The sequence below is a fragment of the Moschus berezovskii genome, chromosome 6, assembly GCF_049115385.1.
Source record: "Moschus berezovskii isolate FMDL1 chromosome 6, NW_MosBer_1.0, whole genome shotgun sequence".
NCBI classification, from domain to species: Eukaryota; Metazoa; Chordata; class Mammalia; order Artiodactyla; family Moschidae; genus Moschus; species Moschus berezovskii.
This window is the reverse complement of record NC_142465.1, coordinates 89805204-89826960: the sequence shown is the minus strand read 5'-3', so window position 1 is coordinate 89826960 and position 21757 is coordinate 89805204. Positions and strand designations below refer to the sequence as shown.

General features: G+C 39.7%; 1 protein-coding gene across 6 annotated transcripts in view; it reads left to right on the top strand.

Annotated features, from left to right (window-relative positions):
• IRAG2 (inositol 1,4,5-triphosphate receptor associated 2) overlaps positions 1-21757 on the top strand; it is a 102169-nt gene that overhangs the window by 45115 nt on the left and 35297 nt on the right. For 2 of the 6 annotated variants that reach the window (XM_055396561.2, XM_088837270.1), the window contains 5 exons: positions 8004-8065; positions 9300-9380; positions 10300-10396; positions 12577-12724; positions 13489-13570. In XM_055396561.2, coding sequence (XP_055252536.2) covers positions 8004-8065; positions 9300-9380; positions 10300-10396; positions 12577-12724; positions 13489-13570 — 470 coding nt within the window. Of the gene's footprint in view, positions 1-8003; positions 8066-9299; positions 9381-10299; positions 10397-12576; positions 12725-13488; positions 13571-20257; positions 20276-21757 lie in introns of all 6 variants that reach the window. The other 4 variants (XM_088837268.1, XM_088837269.1, XM_088837271.1 and 1 more) reach the window with 4 other exon arrangements.

Below are 21757 nucleotides of genomic sequence, written 5' to 3'. Positions count from 1 at the left end.
GGACTACAGCCATTTGTCTAGATTCCAGCTACTGTATTATTACTGAACTCACGGTGATGAAATGGCTCTAGAAGGCAGAGTTATGGGCATTCACAGAGGTCTGCCTAGTGGCTAAGAGGAAGAATTTAACCATTAACTTTCCCTTTTTGTTGTTTATGACAAGCTAGATTTTTCCATGACTGTTATTTCTTTAAAAATTAAGTAGGAGGGAGGTTCGAGAGGGAGGGGACATATGTATACATATAGCCGATTCACATTGTTGTATGGCAGAAACTGACACAACATTATAAAGCAATTACCCTCCAATTAAAAATAAAAAATTAAAACTTCTCAATATCTGTAAACATAAACATGGAAAAAAATCTTGTATGCCTGAGATAGTTGAACTTGAAAATTGTTTACATATTCTGCTCTGATTTTATTAGCTGGTTTGTACTCATCACATGGTAGAAAAGGCCTGCCTCTCTGTTTTTTTCTTTTTCTTTTTTTTTCTATTTTTTTAAAAGCAATTATTTTAGGGTTGAGCAAAAATACTTATGAATTCATTGTGTATCAAAATATTATATGTGTGAAAAGTCTTCAAAAACATTAAGGTGTTCTTTACATATATATATATATTTATTGCTTTAAAAATTAGAATATTTTAATTTTTCTGTATTACCTAAAAGTGGAGAATTGTTTACTGAGGATTGTGTGAGAAGACAGTTGTTAAATGACAGATTTCAGATTATTTTTAAGCTTATTTTATTCTTGAAATATAGTTCAATAAAAGTAAAGCATATATGTATAAAACCATTTATCAGAAGGATGCTTTTGTTCAACCAGCTTCTTGTTCTAGCTGTATAAAGGTTCCCTTTATAGAAAGTTACTGGTTTGGGTCATAACTAACTATACGCTTAAGGTAAGCTAGAGATGGAAATTTTCAGACCTGTGTTTATTTTGGATTTATTGTACCCTTTCTGCTGTTATCTGAGAAAGCTGTTTAAGCATTTAAAGGAATTGGTTAGTTCTAAAATAGCAATGGTTGATCAACACTTCATTATTATTATTTCTAAGCCTTGTAGCACTTGCTCATTTTCAGTAACTCTAAGGATCATTTTACTCTGCTTCACTGTCAGACAATGTAAAGAGTGCTTTAGTTATGTAATCTATATATTATTTTTTGTATTGCTCAGAGGGCATTGGAAAAGGTCCCCTTGTGATTAGAGTTGTTCATTTTGAGACATGAATGTGCCTTCATTAAGGCATTCCAAAGTTGGTTTATAGTGTGTTTGCTTTAGATGCTGTGCTTTGAGGTCTAATCTTTTGATCCAGTTACATTTATCCTTTGGTTAAATCACTGTTATACCTCACAGTTTTGTAAAATGAAAAATTTATCCCCTCCTCTATTGGTCTGTAGTGCCTTCTTGGAAAGGCCAAGTTTTACAACTTATTCCAAAATATACACTCTTAATATTATGAACTTGCTCTTGTCTTCCCAGTGTATACTCAGGGGATAATTGGTCCAAATATCATTTAAAACAGAATATGAAAGCTACCCTGGGTGGGATGCATATATTTTTGTCTGGCTGGATAAAGTAGGATGAAGGCTTCCTTTCTGTCTTGAATTGCTCACTGCATATGATACAGCATTGCTGTATCAGCTCCTTCACTTGCTAGTATTTTTTGTTCCCCTAGGAAGGCATGCCTATCAAAATTTTGCTCTAATGACCTTTTGCTTATGAAGATCTTTCTAATAATACCCTGAAAAATAAACCTTTGCAAGAAGAGGGAAATTTGGGTAGCACATATTTTCAAGAAGTCTGTAGAGAAGATTTTCCAGATAGACTGTGAACAGATGTCAGTGAAATAGGACAGTTATCACACAAACACATCCTCACACATTCCACCATGACCACTACTACCACATACTGTCTGAATTCTGACTCAGACATTTGAATTCTGAGTCAGAAAACAAAACTATTTAAATACATTTTGTTCTTGTGAAACTGTCTGGTTAGCTTTATAAATTCATTAAATGTCATGGCAGTTGCTCTCTGCTGTACCTAAGAAAGGTTCTTTAGCAAATTGTGTGGGGATGCAGTTGGTTAGTCCAAAATTTTAGGTTAATGACAGTGTTCTCAAATTGGAAGTAGGCAGTTGTTTATGACATTTGATGAGATGCCTTGAATTTACTGTTGACTGAGAATATTATTCAAGTTTTCAATTGCCACCAGGACTGGACTGATTTATGAGGTAATTAGTATACACACTTGCGTTCCTGAAATATGCCATTAGAATTATTAAATGTCTTGAATGGTAACATGCATTCTTTCTTCTGCTTTTTCATATGTATATCTTAAGTATCTTATTAACAAGGGCAATACTGGATGTGTAAATGAATGTTTGCTTTGAAAATGAAGTGAATAAAGCTTCTTAGATCTAGGGTATGCATACAGCATATCTGATGTGCAGGAAACAGAGACTAAATGATCTAATCCAAGCTATCATCCCTTTATTATTCATCTATTTTTTTTTTTACCCCATCTACATAAAATCTTCAGAGAGTTGCTCATACAGTAGGCAATGAGTGAAACCATAAATAATTCCTTTAGAAGGCATAAATATTTCTTTGGGGAGAGAGCCTGAGACGCTCCTGTATATTATAATTCTGTATTTGAACATAGAATCTGACATGAACTTTAGAGTAGGCTTTCACCTAGATGAGCTCACTGGAAATTCTCTTCCAGCTTCTATACTTAGCATGGAGGACATGATCTATGTGGCAGATAACAGTCTTACAGGTTTGAGGATGAATGCGGTTGTATATTGAGCAATTAAAACACAAGAGGGAAATGAGACTGGAAGGGGAATTGAGGTGATGGAGATACTCAAAGATAGGTGTTGGGATGAGGACCAAGGAGATAATGAAATTAAAACATGGCTTGCTGGACAGTTCTGATGGGATGCGGGCCTCTATCGTCCCAGAGGAAACATGCATGAATGGATAAAACAATCTAGGAGAAAGTATTGCAGTGATAAAGAACATAGGATTTGAAGTTAAACAAACCTATGTTCTGATTCTAAGTCTACAAAAGACTCTGATAAATTTGGGCAACTCTCTACCTCTCCAAACCTCAGTATCTTCTTCCAGAAAATGCCAGAGTTCTTAATTTATAAATACTGTAAGAAAAGCACAGCAGTAGCTAGTGAGTGGTTGGCCATACTGGGTACGGTCTGTTCTGCAGCAGTATGTTTCCATATGTAAACTACCTCATTCACAATTGACAAATGGGTGAAGACATGTGAGAACAATATGGACATTTCATTCAGTTTACCTGGGCATAGAATCTGGATTGGTAAGATTAGAACTGTTTCCTTCAGCAGCAGAGGAAAAAACCCTCAGCTTGGCTGCTGACAGGCAGCAAGAGGCTGTCAGCTTTATTTTAAGCAAATTAAAAACAAGTGTCTGCACCTGGGCCTCCCTTGCAGCGGAGCACCGTCCCAGCCCCAGCCGAGCTCTGCCGTGTGGCAGACTGTATTCCCGCCTGCGTTTGTTTCAGCAGCCCCACAGTCTCCAAGTTCCACTTGCATGTGTGTTTTTCTCAGCACCCCACCAGCTCTGTGCCACTTAAAGTGTCCCCAGCATTTCCACTCCGTTGTTTTTGTGTATTCTAGGATTCTGGAAGTCAGCCTTTAGCCATTTTAAGTTGTATGTCTCAGTGATCTAAGTTATCTTCCCTGGTACTAATGACAATTGTGTTCGTTAGTGCTTGGGTTACAATGTTGCATATACATTTTTAGTGATCTCTTCCTAGCCCTATTTATCTCATAAGCTACATTATTTTTGTTCTTGTTGGAGTTTTTATTTATTTTTAAATTTTATTTATTTTTGCCTGCACTGGATCTTGCTTACAGCACAAGGGTTTTCTCTAGTTGTGGTGAGCAGGGGGGCTACTCTAGTTGTGGTGCACAGGCTTCTCATTGTGGTGACTTCTCTTTTTTGGAGAGCATGGGCTCTAAAGCCCAAGCTTAGTAGTTGTGGCCCATGGGCTTAGTGGCTCTGTGGCTTGTGGGTTGTTTCCAGACCACGGATCCAACTTGTGTCTCCTGCATTGGCAGGCAGATTCATAACCACCGGATCACTAGGGAAGCCTTGTTGTAGTTTTTAAATTTTTAGTTATTGCTGAGTAATTAGTATATCATGAAACGTTCAGATTTTAAGTGTACTGTGGAACCAGTTTGACAAGTTCTGTGGAAACACAGAACTTCAATAACCCCAGAAACTTCCTCTGTGTTACTTCCACTTCTACCTTCACCACCAGGAGGAACCACTGATCTGATTTCTATCATCAGTGGGTTCCAGATGGGTTCTAGAATTTAGGCTGTTCTAGAATTGAGTTGTGTAGTATAAACTTTTGTGTGCTTCTGTCTGTCTTCCCTTCAATGTGTTTATCAATGGGATGCCTTTAATGGTTGAGTTACATTGTTTTGTAAGAACATTGCACAATATTATTATCTTTTCTCCTTACTGTGTGGATCACAATAAACTGTGGAAAATTCTGAAAGAGATGAGAATCCCAGACCACCTGACCTGCCTCTTGAGAAACCTGTATGCAGGTCAGGAAGCAACAGTTAGAACTGGACATGGAACAACAGACTGGTTCCAAATAGGAAAAGGAGTATGTCAAGGCTGTATATTGTCACCTTGCTTATTTAACTTATATGCAGAGTACATCATGAGGAACGCTGGGCTGGAAGAAGCACAAGCTGGAATCAAGATTTCTGGGAGAAATATCAATAACCTCAGATATGCAGATGACACCACCCTTATGGCAGAAAGTGAAGAGGAACTCAAAAGCCTCTTGATGAAAGTGAAAGAGGAGAGTGAAAAGGTTGGCTTGAAGCTCAACATTCAGAAAACAAAGATCATGGCATCTGGTCCCATCACTTCATGGGAAATAGATGGGGAAACAGTGGAAACAGTGTCAGACTTTATTTTCTTGGGCTCCAAAATCACTGCAGATGCTGATTGTAGCCAGGAAATTAAAAGACGCTTACTCCTTGGAAGGAAAGTTATGACCAACCTAGATAGCATATTCAAAAGCAGAGACATTACTTTGCCAACCAAGGTCCGTCTAGTCAAGGCTATGATTTTTCCCATGGTCATGTATGGATGTGAGAGTTGGACTGTGAAGAAAGCTGATTGCCGAAGAATTGATGCTTTGAACTGTGGTGCTGGAGAAAACTCTTGAGAGTCCCTTGGACTGCAAGGAGATCCAACCAGTCCATTCTAAAGGAGATCAGTCCTGGGTGTTCATTGGAAGTACTTATGCTAAAGCTGAAACTCAATACTTTGGCCACCTCATGCAACGAGTTGACTCACTGGAAAAGAGTCTGATGCTGGGAGGGATTGAGAGGAGGAGATGGGGACGACAGAGAATGAGATGGCTGGATGGCATCACCGACTCGATGGACATGAGTTTGAGTGAACTCTGGGAGTTGGTGATGGACAGGGAGGCCTGGCGTGCTGTGATTCATGGGGTCACAAAGAGTTGGACACGACTGAGCGACTGAACTGAGCTGAACTGAACTGAAATTATTTCCAGTTTTGGGGCTGTGTGTGGACCTGTGGGTTTTTTTAACGTAGGATAACTATCTAGGAGCAGAGATATTAGATCATAGTATAGCTGTAACTCTAACATCTTAAGAAACTGCAAATAGTTTTCATAGTGCTTGGAGCATTTCATGCTCCTTCCAGCAGTATATGGGAGTTCCAGGTATCTGATTTTAATTTGTTGGGTTGACTGGCCACTGTTGTATTTCTTCTTTGTGAGCTACCTAAATCTTTTGCCCTTTTTCAAGTTAAGTCCCATGTCTTTTTGTTATTGAGTTGTAGAATTTCTTTTCTTTATATATTTTGAATACAAGAACTTTGACAGATATATGTGTTGTGAATTATTTTCTTCTAGTCTGTGGTTTTCAAAGAACTTTAATATTTTTAATGCACAATTTAATAGAACATTCAGAAATGCTATGAAGCCCATAGTCCATAAATGTCAACGCTTGTTGATAACTAACATTATTATGGCTCAGTATCATGGTCTTGATTTTCAACAGCCAATTAATTGCAATATCTTAGTGCTTAATCATTTAGAAAGTCGTTTTATTTCAGCTTCCTTCAAAGGCTGAATGTATCCAAGACAACTGGTCTCATCCTACATCACAGATGGCAACAGCAGGGGATACAGTGGCCATTGTTTTTCTTGCTTCCGTGTAAAACCTAAATGTCCTAGAGACATGGCAGGTTCAACTCCAAACACATAAAGAAGAATGCAAAGATTCATGCAAATTAAGGTCATAAGCCAGCTTGTTTTGCCTTATGAAACATATGAAAATCGTTGCTACCCATTGCACAAAACATCTGTTGAAATGAGGTTTACAGCTTGAATGTTTTGAGATTGACTGTTTCTAAAACCCAGGATTGCCTGATGGGAAAGCAGATGGGCAATTTAGACAGTCCTATACTAACTCGTTATTTCTTCTGAAACACAAACTTAATTTAGAAATTCAAAGACAGTGTATTGAGATATACAACTTCAGAAGTATAATGTTGGAAACTGGTTAAGAGAACAGAGCCTTACTTCGGAAAACTGATTAGGAGAACAGAGCCTTATCTCTTAATATAGTAAACACAGGGAATTAAAAAAAATTGAATCTATACTTGAGTTCTAAGTATTCAGAATTTAATTCTTTAAAATTACTTAAATATGTTAAAATAGTTTAAAAATATATTATCCTCCTTGTGGGCCTCATAAACACTGTCAAGCATAGTTGAAAAATGTTAGTTTTACAAAAAAAAAAAATCACGTAAATTAAATTTTACATCAGTAATTTCCCACAAATTGGAGGTTTTCAAGCTTTTTCCCCTGGAAAATATTTATAATTAGATTTGTACTTTTCCCATGTATTAGCATTATTTTCTATGGCTCAGAATTACTTCAGGCTACTGAGATATAAAACTGTTGGTCTTTAAAATAAGAAACACCAGATTTCTGTGTGTTTTGGACACCAGAGTATCTGCTGTTAATTTTCCTGGCTCTTAGTGACTTTTTTTTTTTTAAGTGGCAGCTATTAATATGCCTCCATCCAGCAGAGCTTCCTACCCTCATTTAATTTTTGTTTTTAATCATCTGTGGGCTGAGAAAACAGGCAAGCTTGTGAGAATTATGTATAAATGCCGAGCCCACTATCTGAGTGAAGCATAGAACTTGCCACATGGATAAAGGGCATGGATATCAACATCTATTTTGGTTGTTCCAGTGATTTCAGCCTATTTTCTGGTTCTTGGCTACTTTTCAAGGGGTATGAATTGTCAAATAAGAAATATGTTACTATTTAACTTAAAAGTTAAATAGGTATTTTTATCACTTTCATTATTTGGAAGTTGTGGGGAAGCAGATTTTCATTAAGTAGAGAGACAAGTATTTTTAATTTCACAAAAGAGGATCGTGAATGGAGCACTGTCCTGTGAGTCCGATCTCAGCTCCACGAATAGCCAGTTGTGTACTTCAGTCCTCTGGACGTCAGTGACCTCATGGTCTCACACCTACTTGTAGGATTCTGGGGTTCTGCGGCTCTGTTTCCAGGGCTTCCTTTCCTTGTAGCTTGAGCAGAGGCTGATTAAAGAGATAAATTCCCCATGGGTAGGAGATTGGATGCAGTGACCTCTGAGGTATATTCCCTTTTTAACATGAATAATTCGGTGACTCACTTCTAGAAGATAATTCACTTGCATTGATCAAGGTTAATTTTAAATACTCAAGGGCAATAATAGTTTAGTTGCTCCCACCTGTTTTGTTCTTCTGCTTTCCCAGTTTGATGAGTCTTGAGAACATCATTCTCAAAAGCCATTGTTTTCTCTCTCCTTTCCTCAGGCCCCAGATTTAAAAGTTTATGAAATGCGTAAAGTAGGGGGGGGTTACAAATTGTCATATTAAGCTGGTTATACATTCTCTTTATAGCAACAATTTGGCCACTAAGAAAGAAGTTAATTAAAGGACAACTTCATGGCTTGCTGTTTCAGGTAAAAAACAAACACAAAGACCCAAACCCCTGTGATATGTGTTTACTGTGGGGAAGTTGTCCAGTTGGTGTAAGATTTTGAAGCTAAGTTATAATATATAATAATTTTAGTCATAAAGTTAAATAACCGACTTAGAAAAACATGCTCTGGTGAACTTTGTCCTCTCATGCATTTTTGAAAGCATTTTGCAAAACAGGAGAGAACACTCATCAGTGAGTGGTTCCTAATAACATCTTTAGAGAGGAAGCACCTCAGGATTTACTGTATCTATTTGCGAAGGGCCAGCTTTCTAAGCTTAGTCACCTCCCTTCTGAGACTCTTGAGTAGGCTTTGGTGGTGGTTGTCTCTTTTCTTTCCTGTTTGAACAAAGCTCTCAACTCCTTTCTGTCTGGATATCTCAGGATATCCATGGTGGAGTTAAATGTGCTTCTTTCCCTTATGACACTTGGTGAATTTCTCCTTTCTGTTCATAAATGAAGAACATAAGGAACAGCAAGATTGGCACTGGAGGAGGAAAGAGAGAAGGGTGACATTTGCATGTATCTGTTCCCAGGGCATAATGCAGGAACATCTGTTTAAGCAGAAAAAAAATTCATGTCAGAGAATAAGTTAGGCAGAGTGCCTAAGAAGCCCCTTACAGTAAGTTGAACAGGAAAAATCTGCATATCTAAATGTGCTTTAATCATCTCAAGAACACCAGTTTTCTATTATAACTGATAGATATGTATCTACCTCTTCGAGGGAAGTCACAGTTTTATTGCTGTAAAATTTTCACAGACACCGTTTCACTACTCTGAGTTATGTCTCCAACAAGCTTCTTTGGCCTCTGCCTGCAGATTTCAATGACAAAGCCATTTAGTTTCCTGTTACTGATCCTTGAATTTCATTCCTAGAATAAGTAACAGGGAAAATGCAATGAGAAAGTGAAAAGTGAAGTGAAGTGAAGTCGCTCAGTCATGTCCGACCCTTAGTGACCCCACGGACTGCAGCCTACCAGGCTCCTCCATCCATGGGATTTTCTAGGCAAGAGTACTGGAGTGGCTTGCCATTGCCTTCTCCGATATATGCAATGAGAATCTTACCATTATAAACTTGTTCCCTTCATGTAAAATACAAGATAAATAGCTAGTCTATTTTCTCCCCCTCAGTTAACAGCATGTCTTTAACGTGTTTTGTATCTGTGACTCTTCCATCATCCTATTTTTGAATATACTCTACCATTTTCTCATGACAGAGCTGTTTAGATGAGGAATTTCCTCACTGTGATACCTTGTCCTGCACAGAAAGAATTCATCAGCTTCTCCAGGAACAGCTGGTAAGTTTCAACTTCTTGAAACTATTTAAGTACCAGTTGTGAACCTACTGTGCGTGTATTAGTAAGTTAGAACTCTATACTAATTTTCTTGAGAGATTATCAGGTGAAGCAAAATACCTATTTTCTTTTCTTTTTTAAGGCTTGAATGCCTGATTTCACTTTTTATATAAGATTCATTTGTTATTTATTTTTGGCTGTGCTGGGTCTTCTGTGCTGTGTGTAGGCTTTCTCTGGTTGTGACGAGCAGGGGAGCAGGCGCTACTCTTCATTGAGGTGTACAGGCTTTTCACTGTGGTGGCTTCCCCGTGGCTTCCTTCAGGCTCTAGGTGCGAGGTGCGAGGTCTTCAGTAGTGTGGCTGCCGAGCTGGAGTGCTGACTCAGTAGTTGTGGTGCACGGGCTGAGTTGCTCTGTTGCACCTGGGATCTTCCCAGATCAGGAATCGAACCTGTCTCTCCTGCTTTAGCAGTCAGAGACTTAACCACTAGACCACCAAGGAAGCCCTATTTTTTTTTTCTTTATTATGCACACACACACAATTCTGATAGGCCCTAGGAAATGGTACTATTTAAAACTTTTTGATTATAGTATCATAAAGAAGAACTATATAACCAAACTTGCCCCTCATATTTATCTCCCCAGAACCTTTGTTTATATGAAAGTGTTTATTATTGGGAATTGGTGTTATCATTCTATTAAATTACTAAAGAGTAATTTTTAATAAGTATTACACCTTACTTGTAAGGTATACCTCTCAATTCAGAGCATGAAAGCTTGGTTACTTTGCTGTCATTTATTTTCTTCTTGATCTCTCTTGCGGGAGGACAGTGATTTTCTTTCTAATTCTGGAGATGAAAAGAGTAGATTATGAAATATGTTACAGCCCTTTGGAAAGATAATAGTACTTGATTTTCTGTTCAGAAGCAGCATTGCTGTAAAAGATATAGAGGTCCAGAAGCAAGAATACATCAGCTACCCTTGGCCTTCAAACACACATGCTGGTACACACCTCTGCTGGGTAAGCGTGGATGGCCCCTCTCCTATACCCTGTTAGACGCGGATGGAGGTGGGGTTTTTTCTGAAAGGGAAAATAATCAGTTATTGGAAAGATCGCCTGGAAAAGGGAATCGCAGCCCACTCCAGTATTCTTGCCTGGGAAAGTTCATGGACAGAGGAGCCTGGTGGGCTATAGTCCATGGGGTCTCAGAGAGTTGGACATGACTTAGTGACTAAACAACAACAGCAATGTATAGCAAAGGTTGTTGAAAGCTTATATGTTTATCCCTGAATTCAGTCAGTCAACTTAAGCACCTATTCTGTAAGACACTGTATTATATATTAATATAATAAAGAGTAATCCCTAAAATAGCTCACAGATTATGAAGGGAAGTAAGACTTGGGATCAGAAAAGGCTCTGCAGAAGAAACGAGTGTTTAAGGGGTACTCCAAGACAAGTGCATTTGGAAGAGCAAAAAGCTTGGGAAAAAGTATTCCAATGGAGAAAATAACAAAGAGTTCGGGGAAAAGAAGAATGCAAAGCTGTAGGAAAAGAGTTCAAGATGGACAAGTCACTTTGGAAATAAGAGGACTTGGGTCAGGGTACAATAGAATGTAAGTTGGGAGCAGGTTCACATCAATGCCAGGCTAAGGAGAATGAACCTTATCTTAGGAGATGCTCAAAACTGGGGCATCTCTCATCACAACATAAATGTGCTTTGAAAGTAAAAGTTAATGGTTGGTTCTGGAAGGATAAAAGAAATGGGATGATAAAATAACTTCAAGAAGGAATAAAAAGTAACTAGAGTGATTTATGGATCATTTCAACTAGAAAAGGGAAAACTGCTGCCACAACTAAAGAGTGACCAGTTCATGTAGGACAGTAGATGAACCCTTGCTTTCTAGGGATATGTTACCCACAGGAAGTCAGTGATCATAACAAGGGCACTGAAGGACAGCCCCCTATGTGCCAGGCACAGGTCTCTGCTCTGAACGTACCTCTTAATTCCTTTAATCCTCACTATATCCCTGTGAGGTGGATGCTAATGTAATTGCCATTTTAGAAATAAGGAACCAGGAACATTGAGTTAGGAACTTGCCTCAGGTCACGTGGCACTTCATGTGTAAGTAAATTGGGGCTCAGAGTGGGTTAGCTATCTATCTGAGATCACAAAACTGTACATGGCAGAGTCAGGCTTTGAATAGAAAATTGTGATTGATTCCAAAGTCTATGGTTTTTCTATTAAATTCTGCTGCTGCTTGTACTCAGAAAAACATAACAAGACAGTTTCCACACCCAGAAAAAATTGTCATCCTATTTCCTGCACTCTTTAATGGACAGGGAAGTCTGCTGTGCTGCAGTCCATGCGGTCTCTAAGAGTTGGACACGACTTAGCGGCTGAACAACAAAAATGTCGAACTATTTTCTCTTCAGCAGTTGGTAACCTGTTTCTGTAAAGAGCCAGATAGTAAATATTTGAGGTTTTGCAGGCTATGCCGGAGAAGACAATGGCACCCCACTCCAGTACTCTTGCCTGGAAAATCCCATGGACGGAGGAGCCTAGTAGGCTGCAGTCCATGGGGTCACTAGGAGTCGGGAATGACTGAGCGACTTCACTTTCACTTTTCACTTTCATGCATTGGAGAAGGAAATGGCAACCCACTCCACCGTTCTTGCCTGGAGAATCCCAGGGACGGGAGAGCCTGGTGGGCTGCCGTCTATGGGGTCGCACACCATCGGACATGACTGAAGCGACTTAGCAGCAGCAGCAGAGGCAGGCTATATCATTTCTGCAACAACTACTCAGCTTTGCTGTTGTAGCACACAAGCAACCTTGGATGATGCTGGATGAATGGATGTGGCTATATCCCAATAAAACTTTATTTACAAAAAGAGGTGGCTGGCTGGATTTTGCTTGTGACACCAAGTTGTTGTTGAAACTTCTAGTTGCTTACTGGGCAAGGGTTTCTGTTTCCCCTCCTCCACACTCACTCCTTCTTGAAAAAAGAAAGGCATGAAAACTTAGGGGATGGGGGATTATGTTAAAATATTAATAAAACTGAATTGAATTTTGCTGTCTCAGAAATGGTCTCATCTTCAAAGAAGGAATTTTTGAAGAGTCCCTCCAAAGATTTTGAATTCTGTGGCATCTGCATTTGAACCATTAATTTCTATTTTTATTTTTTTCTCTTCTAATGCAGATGCCTTGCATCTGGATAGTTTTACAGCAATTCCAAGACTAGAATCGACAGCTTTCTCATGTGTGGCCAACCTAATCCATGCTTCACATGAAAGGCCCAGATATGAAGAAATAGAGGATGGTACTTTGGCTGTGACTGAAAGACACAAGTAAGCTAAAAGGGCAGACTGTACTTATTCTGCTTTTCGGGGGTGGCCTCTTTTAAAAGGTGCCTACCCTTTTAATCAGTTAGATTTCCATATCCTCAGATTGTAACACATTTATCATGGAATTTTTATTGTGTAACTTGCCTAACTTTCTGAAAATTGATAATTTAAAACAACGATACCTCTATAGTTTGCTGCATAGCTCTTTTGAATTTCATAATATCCATCCTAAAAGTGTAAAAATGAATTAGGCTATTTAAAATGTTTCCCAGTTTTTAGGAATATATTATGTACTGCTAAGTTAACTTATTCTGCTAGGTTTTGATCATAATTCTATTCCTTCACACTCCAGGTGAACAAGTCTTTGAGAATCTACCCCTATGCCCCTCTTCCTGCACCCAAAGCTCCTCTGAGTTTACTCAACTTTCTAAGTACACAGATTAATCTTCCTTAGGAAAAGTTCAGAAAAGTCTGGAATTTGTGAGCACTGTCCACTCCATTGAAATGTCCTATCTGTACCAAGGGGTCAGGAAGCAAGACTTTGAATTGCAAATACTTCATTTTCATTTGGGGCTGGATTCTCTATGGTTATAACCTCTCTCTGATGAAGCTTGGAGCTGTCTTTCATCATGTCTCGCTGAAGTCATGAACTTAATTAGAAATTTGGTAAAATTGGGGTGGGGAAGGAAAACTACATGATAGATTAGTATCTGCTGAAATTTGCAATTTTTCCACTTGTAGTAAGGAACTTTACTTTGTGTTGTCAGGTGCCCTGGCCCTTCAGCTGGTCCCCACCCAGGAACAGATCTTTCAGGTTGCATCAGGATGAATAATGACTTAAGTATGGAAGTGAGTACTGGATTATATTTCAGCTTCATTTTTTAGCTCTCCCATATCCTGATCCTCTTTCATGGGTATTCTTTTTTTTTTTTTTTAAGTATTGTAGACTCTTATAAGTATTATAGACTCTTTCAAGTACAAGTCTTATATCACAAAATTCAGATGCATGAGAAATGTCTGTCTACCTATGATGGCATACAGGGAGCTTTCTACCCTCTTCTATAGTATAAACTCAACAAAATATAAACAAAAGGATATTTTCATGAAGTGTGATGAGCTTTTTGTTTGAGAGGTGGAGTTCGGGACTTAAATTCTCTATTAACTGCAAGAAGTCTCAGGTCTCATTGACTCTCTTGAGAATTGAGGTCAAGGCTAGATAATCTTTGAGGTGTTGTACTTCGCTGTACAAAGTAAGGTAATGCCCAAGGAGCAATCACTGCCTCCATTAGGGGTTCATAATACTTCTTGAAATATGAAGTTCCAAGAAGAGAATACTAAGAAGTAGAAATAACTCAAGCTCTTATCAATGGCGAATATATAAACAACACATAGCACATTCATACAGTGAAATTCGTGGTCATAAAAAGGAAGTGTTGATAACACGCCACAACACGGATGAGCCTTAAACACATTATCCAAGAAGAGAGTACTAAGTAGCTGATGAAGTAAAAAAGTGAACATGATAATAACTCAGCGATGTCCGACTCTTTGTGACTCCATGGACTGTAACCTGCCAAGTTCCTCTGTCCATGGGATTTTCCAGGCAAGAATACTGGACTGGACAGCCATTGCCTTCTCCAGGGGATTTTCCCAGCCTCGAACTTGGGTCTCCTGCATTTGTAGGCAGATTCTTTACCATCTGTCATTAGGGAATCCCCAAGTCACTGAGGGCACTCAGGCAAATACCCCAGGTCATGGAGATGTGTCTGAAGCATCTTTCTCCATCAGCAGTCTGAGCCTGAGGGAACATGATCTCAACCAAATGGAATAGACTGTTCTGTTTCAGAATCTGAAAATCCATCACTCTACTTTTTTTAAAAAAAGATTTATTGTGATATATTTCTCATATCAAACAGTTCATCAATTAAAATTGTTCAACTAAATGTTTTTAAGAATATTCAGAGTTGTGTAACCATCACCACAATCAATTTTCGAACATTTTGATGCTCCTAGAATCACGACTATTAGGAGTCTATTCCTATCCCTGACCCCTACCCCTACTCCCACTCCACCCCACTCTCGGCAGCCACTAATCTACTTTCTGCCTCTATAGATTTGCCTGTCCTGGCTATCTCATATGAACGGAATAATACTATACATGACTTCTTGTGACTAGCTTCTTTCACTTAGTATAATGTTTTTAAGGCTCATCCATGTTGTAGCGTGTTATCAACACTTCCTTTTTATGACCACATATTTCACTGTATGAATATGCTATGTGTTGTTTATGTATTCACCATTGATAAGAGCTTGAGTATTTCTACTTTTTGTCATGAACAACATCACTATGAATGTCGATGTAAAACATCTTGTGTAAATACATGTTTTCAGTTCTTTTGAGTATACTTCTGCTGTGGCTTGTGTGCTCAGTCATGTCCGACTCTTTGTGACTGTAGTTCACCAGGCTCCTCTGTCCACGAAATTTTCCAGGCAAGAATACTGGAGTGAGTTGCCATTCCTACTCCAGGGGATCTTCCCAATCCAGGGATTCAACCTGGGTTTCTTGCATCTCCTGCATTGGCAGGCAGATTCTTTACCACTGTGCCACCTGGGGTACTCCATATATCTACAAGTGGAATTATTGCACCATATGGGCTTCCCTGGTGACTCAGATGATAAAGAATCTTCCTGCAACATGGGAGACCTGGCTTCAGTCCCTGGGTTAGGAAGATCCCCTGGAGGAGGGAATGGCAACACACTCCAATATTCTTGTCTGGAGAATCCCCATGGACAGAGGAGCCTGGCAGGCTACAGTCCCTGGGATCACAAAGAGTCGGACACTACTGAGCGACTAAGCACAGCACATGGTCACTCTATGTTTAACATTTTGAGGAACTGCAAAGCAGATTTCCAAAGCAGCTATACCATTTTACATTCTCACCAATAGTGTATGAAGATTTCAATTTCTCTATATTCTTATCAACCCTTGTCTATCCTTTTTTCTTAGTTTACTTAGAAAATGTTTTTATCTTATACTAGAACATAGTTGATTTAAAACATGTTAGTTTCAGGTGCGCAGCAAATTGATTCAGTTATACATATACATGTATCTTTGTTTTGTTTATCTTTTCAATTATAGGTATCAGTGGATGTAAAGTAGTATCTGATTGTGGTTTGCATATGCATTTCCTTAATAACAAATGATGTTGAACATCTTTTCATGTACTCAATGGCCATATGTATATCTTCTTTAGAGATATGTCAACAGATATTTTTTTGCCCATTGAAAAAAAATGAGTTTGTTTTTTAATTGAGTTATATGAGTTGTTCTTATTCTCCCTTTTAAGTGTGTGTATCTGACATTTTTCTGTCCCTTAGTACCCCATCCTATTGAGTAGTTAAGGAAAGAAAAAGGAAATGAATCTGTTTTGCTATTACTTAGCAGTTCTTGTAAAGTTTTAATAAAGGAAGTTGAAGTTGGAAGCTTACAGGATGTCTGGTTATTAGTAATTTCTCTTTTATCTGGTATTGATTTCACCAAGAAGGCGGAAGGAACCAACATTAGTTGTGTACCAGGTACACAACTGTAGGAAAGCATTTCTATATACTAATTTTGTCTACAACTTTGAATGGTATTCTCTGCTTCTGCCATCAAGGCAACTGAAATTCAGAGAGGTTAAATAACTTAACCAGGATCACTCAACTAATAAGTAGCAAACCTGGGCTGCAAGTTCAGGTTTGTCAAGCTTCAAAGATTAACGGCTTCTTACAGCTCCTCTTATACAACATTGAATTTAGACATTTTAATCATGATAATTACTCACAGTTACCTTGAAAATAGTTTTCTGGCTGAGAAACAAATGTGCTTCCTTATGTATCAAAAAGGAGCTCCTAATCCATTCTTATTGGAATATGTGAACAAGTTATCTTGTCTTTTTATTTATTTACTTACCATCAGGTATTAGTTGTGTTAGGTGGGATCTTTCGTTGTGGCAAGTGGGCTTCTCTCTGATTGTGGCATGCGGGCTCAGTAATTGCAGTAGGTGGGCTTAGTTGCCCCATGGCATCTGGGATCTTAGTTCCCTGACCAGGGATGGAACCTGCGTCCCCTGCACTGGGAAGCAGATTCTGAACCACAGGATTAGCAGGGAAGTCCCAGTTATTTTGTCTTGACACCCATGAAGAAGTAGGAGCTAACAGAGATCACTGGTCAAATGCTGCTGGGGAAATATAGATTCGCTGAAGGTTTTTCTGCTGCCTCTAAGCCGTTTCTCCCACGGGCCGCAGGAACTAGGCTGGCGGGTGCACACTGTGACTGTTCTCAACTATTTCCACTGTTTCCCTTTCCGTCTGCTTCACTGCAGAATCCCTGCAGCCTGTTCACTCCCTCCTGCCTGTCCCTGAGCAAATCCCCCCCCCCACCCTGTCATGCCCTCCCACACGCATCTCTTAAACAAATACAATGCTCTCCTTAGACAGTGCTTGTCAAAGCATTCTCATTAATAAGAACTAAAATTAAATATGAGATTAAAATTACAAAGCATATAATCCATGTTTATCCCAGTGACCCATAAATCATTGTGTTTCCTTAACTCTTCAGCTTCAAACTTTCAGAATTTCATCACTCTTGAGGGTGTTCATAATAAGCAACTTGCCCTGGTATTCAAGCTTTTCTCTAATCTGGCTGCAGTCTTAATTTTCCACCCTTTCCTCATCCCTACCTTATCAGTCAGTCAGTCAGTTCAGTCGCTCAGTCGTGTCTGACTCTTTGCAACCCCATGAATCACAGCACGCCAGGCCTCCCTGTCCATCACCAACTCCTGGAGTTCACTCAAACTCATGTCCATCGAGTCGGTGATGCCATCCAGCCATCTCATTCTCTGTCGTCCCCTTCTCCTCCCGCCCCCAATCCCTCCCAGCATCAGAGTCTTCTCCAGTGAGGCAACTCATCGCATGAGGTGGTCAAAGTATTGCAGTTTCAGCTTTAGCATCAGTCCTTCCAATGAACACCCAGGACTGATCTCCTTTAGAATAGACTGGTTGGATCTCCTTGCAGTCCAAGGGACTCTCAAGAGTCTTCTCCAACACCACAGTTCAAAAGCATCACTTCTTCGACAATCAGCTTTCTTCACAGTCCAACTCTCACATCCATACATGACCACTGAAAAAACCATAGCCTTGACTAGACGGACCTTGGTTGGCAAAGTAATGTCTCTGCTTTTTAATATGCTATCTAGGTTGGTCATAACTTTCCTTCCAAGGAGTAAGCGTCTTTTAATTTCATGGCTGCAATCAGCATCCACAGTGATTTTGGAGCCCAAAAAAATAAAGTCTGACACTGTTTCCACTGTTTCCCCATCTAATTGCCATGAAGTGATGGGACCAGATGCCATGATCTTAGTTTTCTGAATGTTGAGCTTCAACCCTGCCTTATAGATGTCCCTAAATGTCAGCTGAGCCATGTGATCTGCATTGTTGGAATATATCACACAAAGTTGTTTATGCTGTTTTCTCTGCCCCAAACACTTACAATTCTCCATTTATCAAATTCCATGTGACTGTCAAGGCCCATTCCAAAAACTGTGCTTGTGATAGTGAGAAACATTTGCAGTCAAGCATCTCTAGACCTTTATCTTCTTCTTTTTTTAAAAGATTTTTTTAATGTGGAAAACTTTTAAAGTCTTTATTGAATTTTGTTATTTTGTCACAGTATTGCTTCTGTTTTATGTTTTGGGTTTTTTTTTTTTTTTTTGGTCCCAAGGCATGTGGGATCTTAGCTCTCCAACACCCTGCACTGGACTGCCCAAGGAAGACCTCTTTAGTCCTTCTTGAGATCGAAATCAGTATGAATTAGAAGTTGAGAGATGAGGGTTTTCCCTGGTTCTCCCTTGCTGCAATTGTGGAAGTCTTGTCATTCAGGCCTCAGTTTCTTCGTTTCTCAACTATCCCACTTGGGAAAAAATAAGTTCACACTTTTCTTTTAGACCCCAGTAACTGTGTACCTCTTGTCTATGTTTTTGGTTACATTGTAGTTCTTTGTTTTCTTATGTGTTTTCCTATATCAGGTTATTAGCTTGTTGTAGGATGCCTTTGGCCATTAACCAATGTACACCTAGCATCCTGAATAGATTTGATATATGGTAGCTATCCTATTAATATTTGGTGAATGCCTGTTTACTTCTTTATTTTTGTATCCCCCATCAGTTCAGTTCAGTTGCTCAGTCGTGTCCAACTCTGTGACCCCATGAATTGCAGCACACCAGGCCTCCCTGTCCATCACCAACTCCCGGAGTTCACTCAAACTCATGTCCATCAAGTCGGTGATGCCATCCAGCCATCTCATTCTCTGTCGTCCCCTTCTCCTCCTGCCCCCAGTCCCTCCCAGCATCAGTGTCTTTTCCAATGAGTCAACTCTTCACATGAGGTGGCCAAAGTATTGGAGTTTCAGCTTTAGCATCAGTCCTTCCAATGAACACCCAGGACTGATCTCCTTCAGAATGGACTGGTTGGATCTCTTTGCAGTCCAAGGGGCTCTCGAGAGTCTTCTCCAACACCACAGTTCAAAAGCATCAATTCTTCGGCACTCAGCTTTCTTCACAGTCCAACTCTCACATCCATACATGACCACTGGAAAAACGATAGGGTATATTTAAAATATTGAGAGTTAGCACCCAGTGAACTTGTTGAACTGACAGTCTTGCCCTATTGCTTTCTGACTAGTGTTCCTGAGAACTGGAGACTTATTTTTTATTCCTCTCCTGTATTTATAGAGATAGCTATATTCTAGCCTCTTTTGCAGAAAGCACAGCATATGAGATAAGAATGAGCATCAGTATTCACAGGAGGATTTTTGGGTGAGCAGAGGACTCTAGCAAGATTAACATCTCAAGAAGAACATCTCTTAGTAAAATAATTTGGGGTTCAGTTTGGGACATTCTTGGGAAGAACAGAGCTGCTTTACCGACTCAGTGAAATCTATTTATTTGGAATATTTTAAAAAGGAAAAAAAATTATTTCCAGTCCTGTCTTTTAGAGACTCAGACTGAAATATTTATGAGAGAAATTTTTACGGTACCTGAGTCATACTTCAATGCCAGGGTAGTTTTATTGGGTGACAGTGTCAATGAAACAAGATGGGTCACAGGTTGGTAATTGTTGAATCTGCAAAATAGGTACACAAGGGTGGTTGTTCTATTCTGTCTACTTTTGTATTTATTTGATATATTCCCCAGTAGTGACTTAGAATTTTTAGCCACATAGCATAGGCTTTGGAATTAAGCAGGTGTGGTTTTAAACTGGCTCTGTTACTTATCATCTGTGTGACCTTGAACAAGTGGCTCAAGCTCTTTCAGTTTGCTTGTGTCCCTTGTGAAACAGATATTATTTTGCAGAGTTCTGCGAATTTGAATACATACACATACACATATTATGCATATACACTCACATATATATATATCTGCCCATGCATATACATATATTACGCATATACACATACATATGTATATATCTGCAACTGTTAAGTTCTGGTCTAACCAGTCCATGGAAACAAACCAGGTTTGTTTAGAGAAACAAACTGTTCGTATTTAGAGAAAAGACAAATCTCAGTGCTCTGTCTCCTCACTTGCTGATGAATAGGAAGCTCTTTTTCTTTCGTGGGGTCCACATGAAACAAAAGAACATTTGTTTTTCTAAGAACCTATGTTGATGCCTGGGCTTCCCTCGTGACTCAAACGGTAAAGAATCTGCCTGTAATACAGGAGACCCTGGTTTGATCCCTGGGTCAGGAAGATCTCCTGGAGAAGGAAATGACAACCCACTCCAGTATCCTTGCCTGGAGAACTCCATGGACAGAGGAGCCTGGCGGGCTACAGTCCAAGTGGTCGCAAAGAGTCGTACATGACTGAGCAACTAACCTTTTCATACTGATGCCTACCAGTATATCCCGATGTCCTCCTGACCTCAGCCGCCAGTGGGTCCCAGGGAAAGGCACTTCACCTCCTGAGAGATTGTTGGAGAAGGTAGGCAGCTTCTCCACTCCCATCTCTGCAGTCCTTTGTCTTTGCTGTCCTCACTGGCCACAGGCCCTGCCTACTCCACTGATGACCTCCTCAGAACACCGTGTCTGGACTTCTGATAACCTCCTCATCCTGGTCAGTGGGGAGAAGACCCTCCCTTCTTGTTCCAGCACTTTAAGGATCCTACTGTAGTGTCGGGTGGACTGCTGGTGACTTAGTCATTGAAATGATCCTCTGCTTTTCAAGACAGTTGGATAATCCAGCAGTGCTGCATGATAGTACAGTCTCCCACTGAGTTGATTCTTGCTGCTCTCTTCCACAACTAGATCTAGCAGTTTATTTGGTCCAACTTTCTCCATTCTTCCTCACTCCTGGCAATTCCTGTTTCTCTCAGGGGTAGGTTGTCTTTCCTTATAATCTATCTTTCTTTCCTTATTCACTGCTCCCACCACTGAGTCTGAATAGCAACCAAAGGATTTCTGGGCCTTTGCAAAACTGCATTCATGATTAGGTACCTGTGTGTCCCCAAACACTCCAAGGATTAAGATGCTTCATGAAAATCCTGGGACATCCCTGGTGGTCCAGTGGTTAAGACTCCACCTTACTACTTCAGGGGGTTGCAGGTTCAGTACCTGGTCAGGAAATTAAGATCCTGCATGCCGTGTAGTATGACCAGAAAACTTTGGGGGGAGCTTCCCAGGTGGTGCTAGTGGTAAAAAGCCAGTCCATCAATGCAGGAGATATAAGAGATGAGGGTTCGATCCCTGGGTTGGGAAGGTCCTCTGGAGAAGGCATGGCAACTCACTCCAATATTCTTGCCTGGAGAATCCCATGGACAGAGGAAACTGGTGGGCTATAGTCCGTGGGTCGGAAAGAGTCAAACATGACTGAAGAGACTTAGCACCATGAAATGAAACTGATTCTCCCCTCTACCTACCTGAGTCTTAGATTTTACCTCAACAAGATTCTTTATAACATATTAAAGTACCTGGTTCAGAGTAAACACTTGGGAAATAGCAAC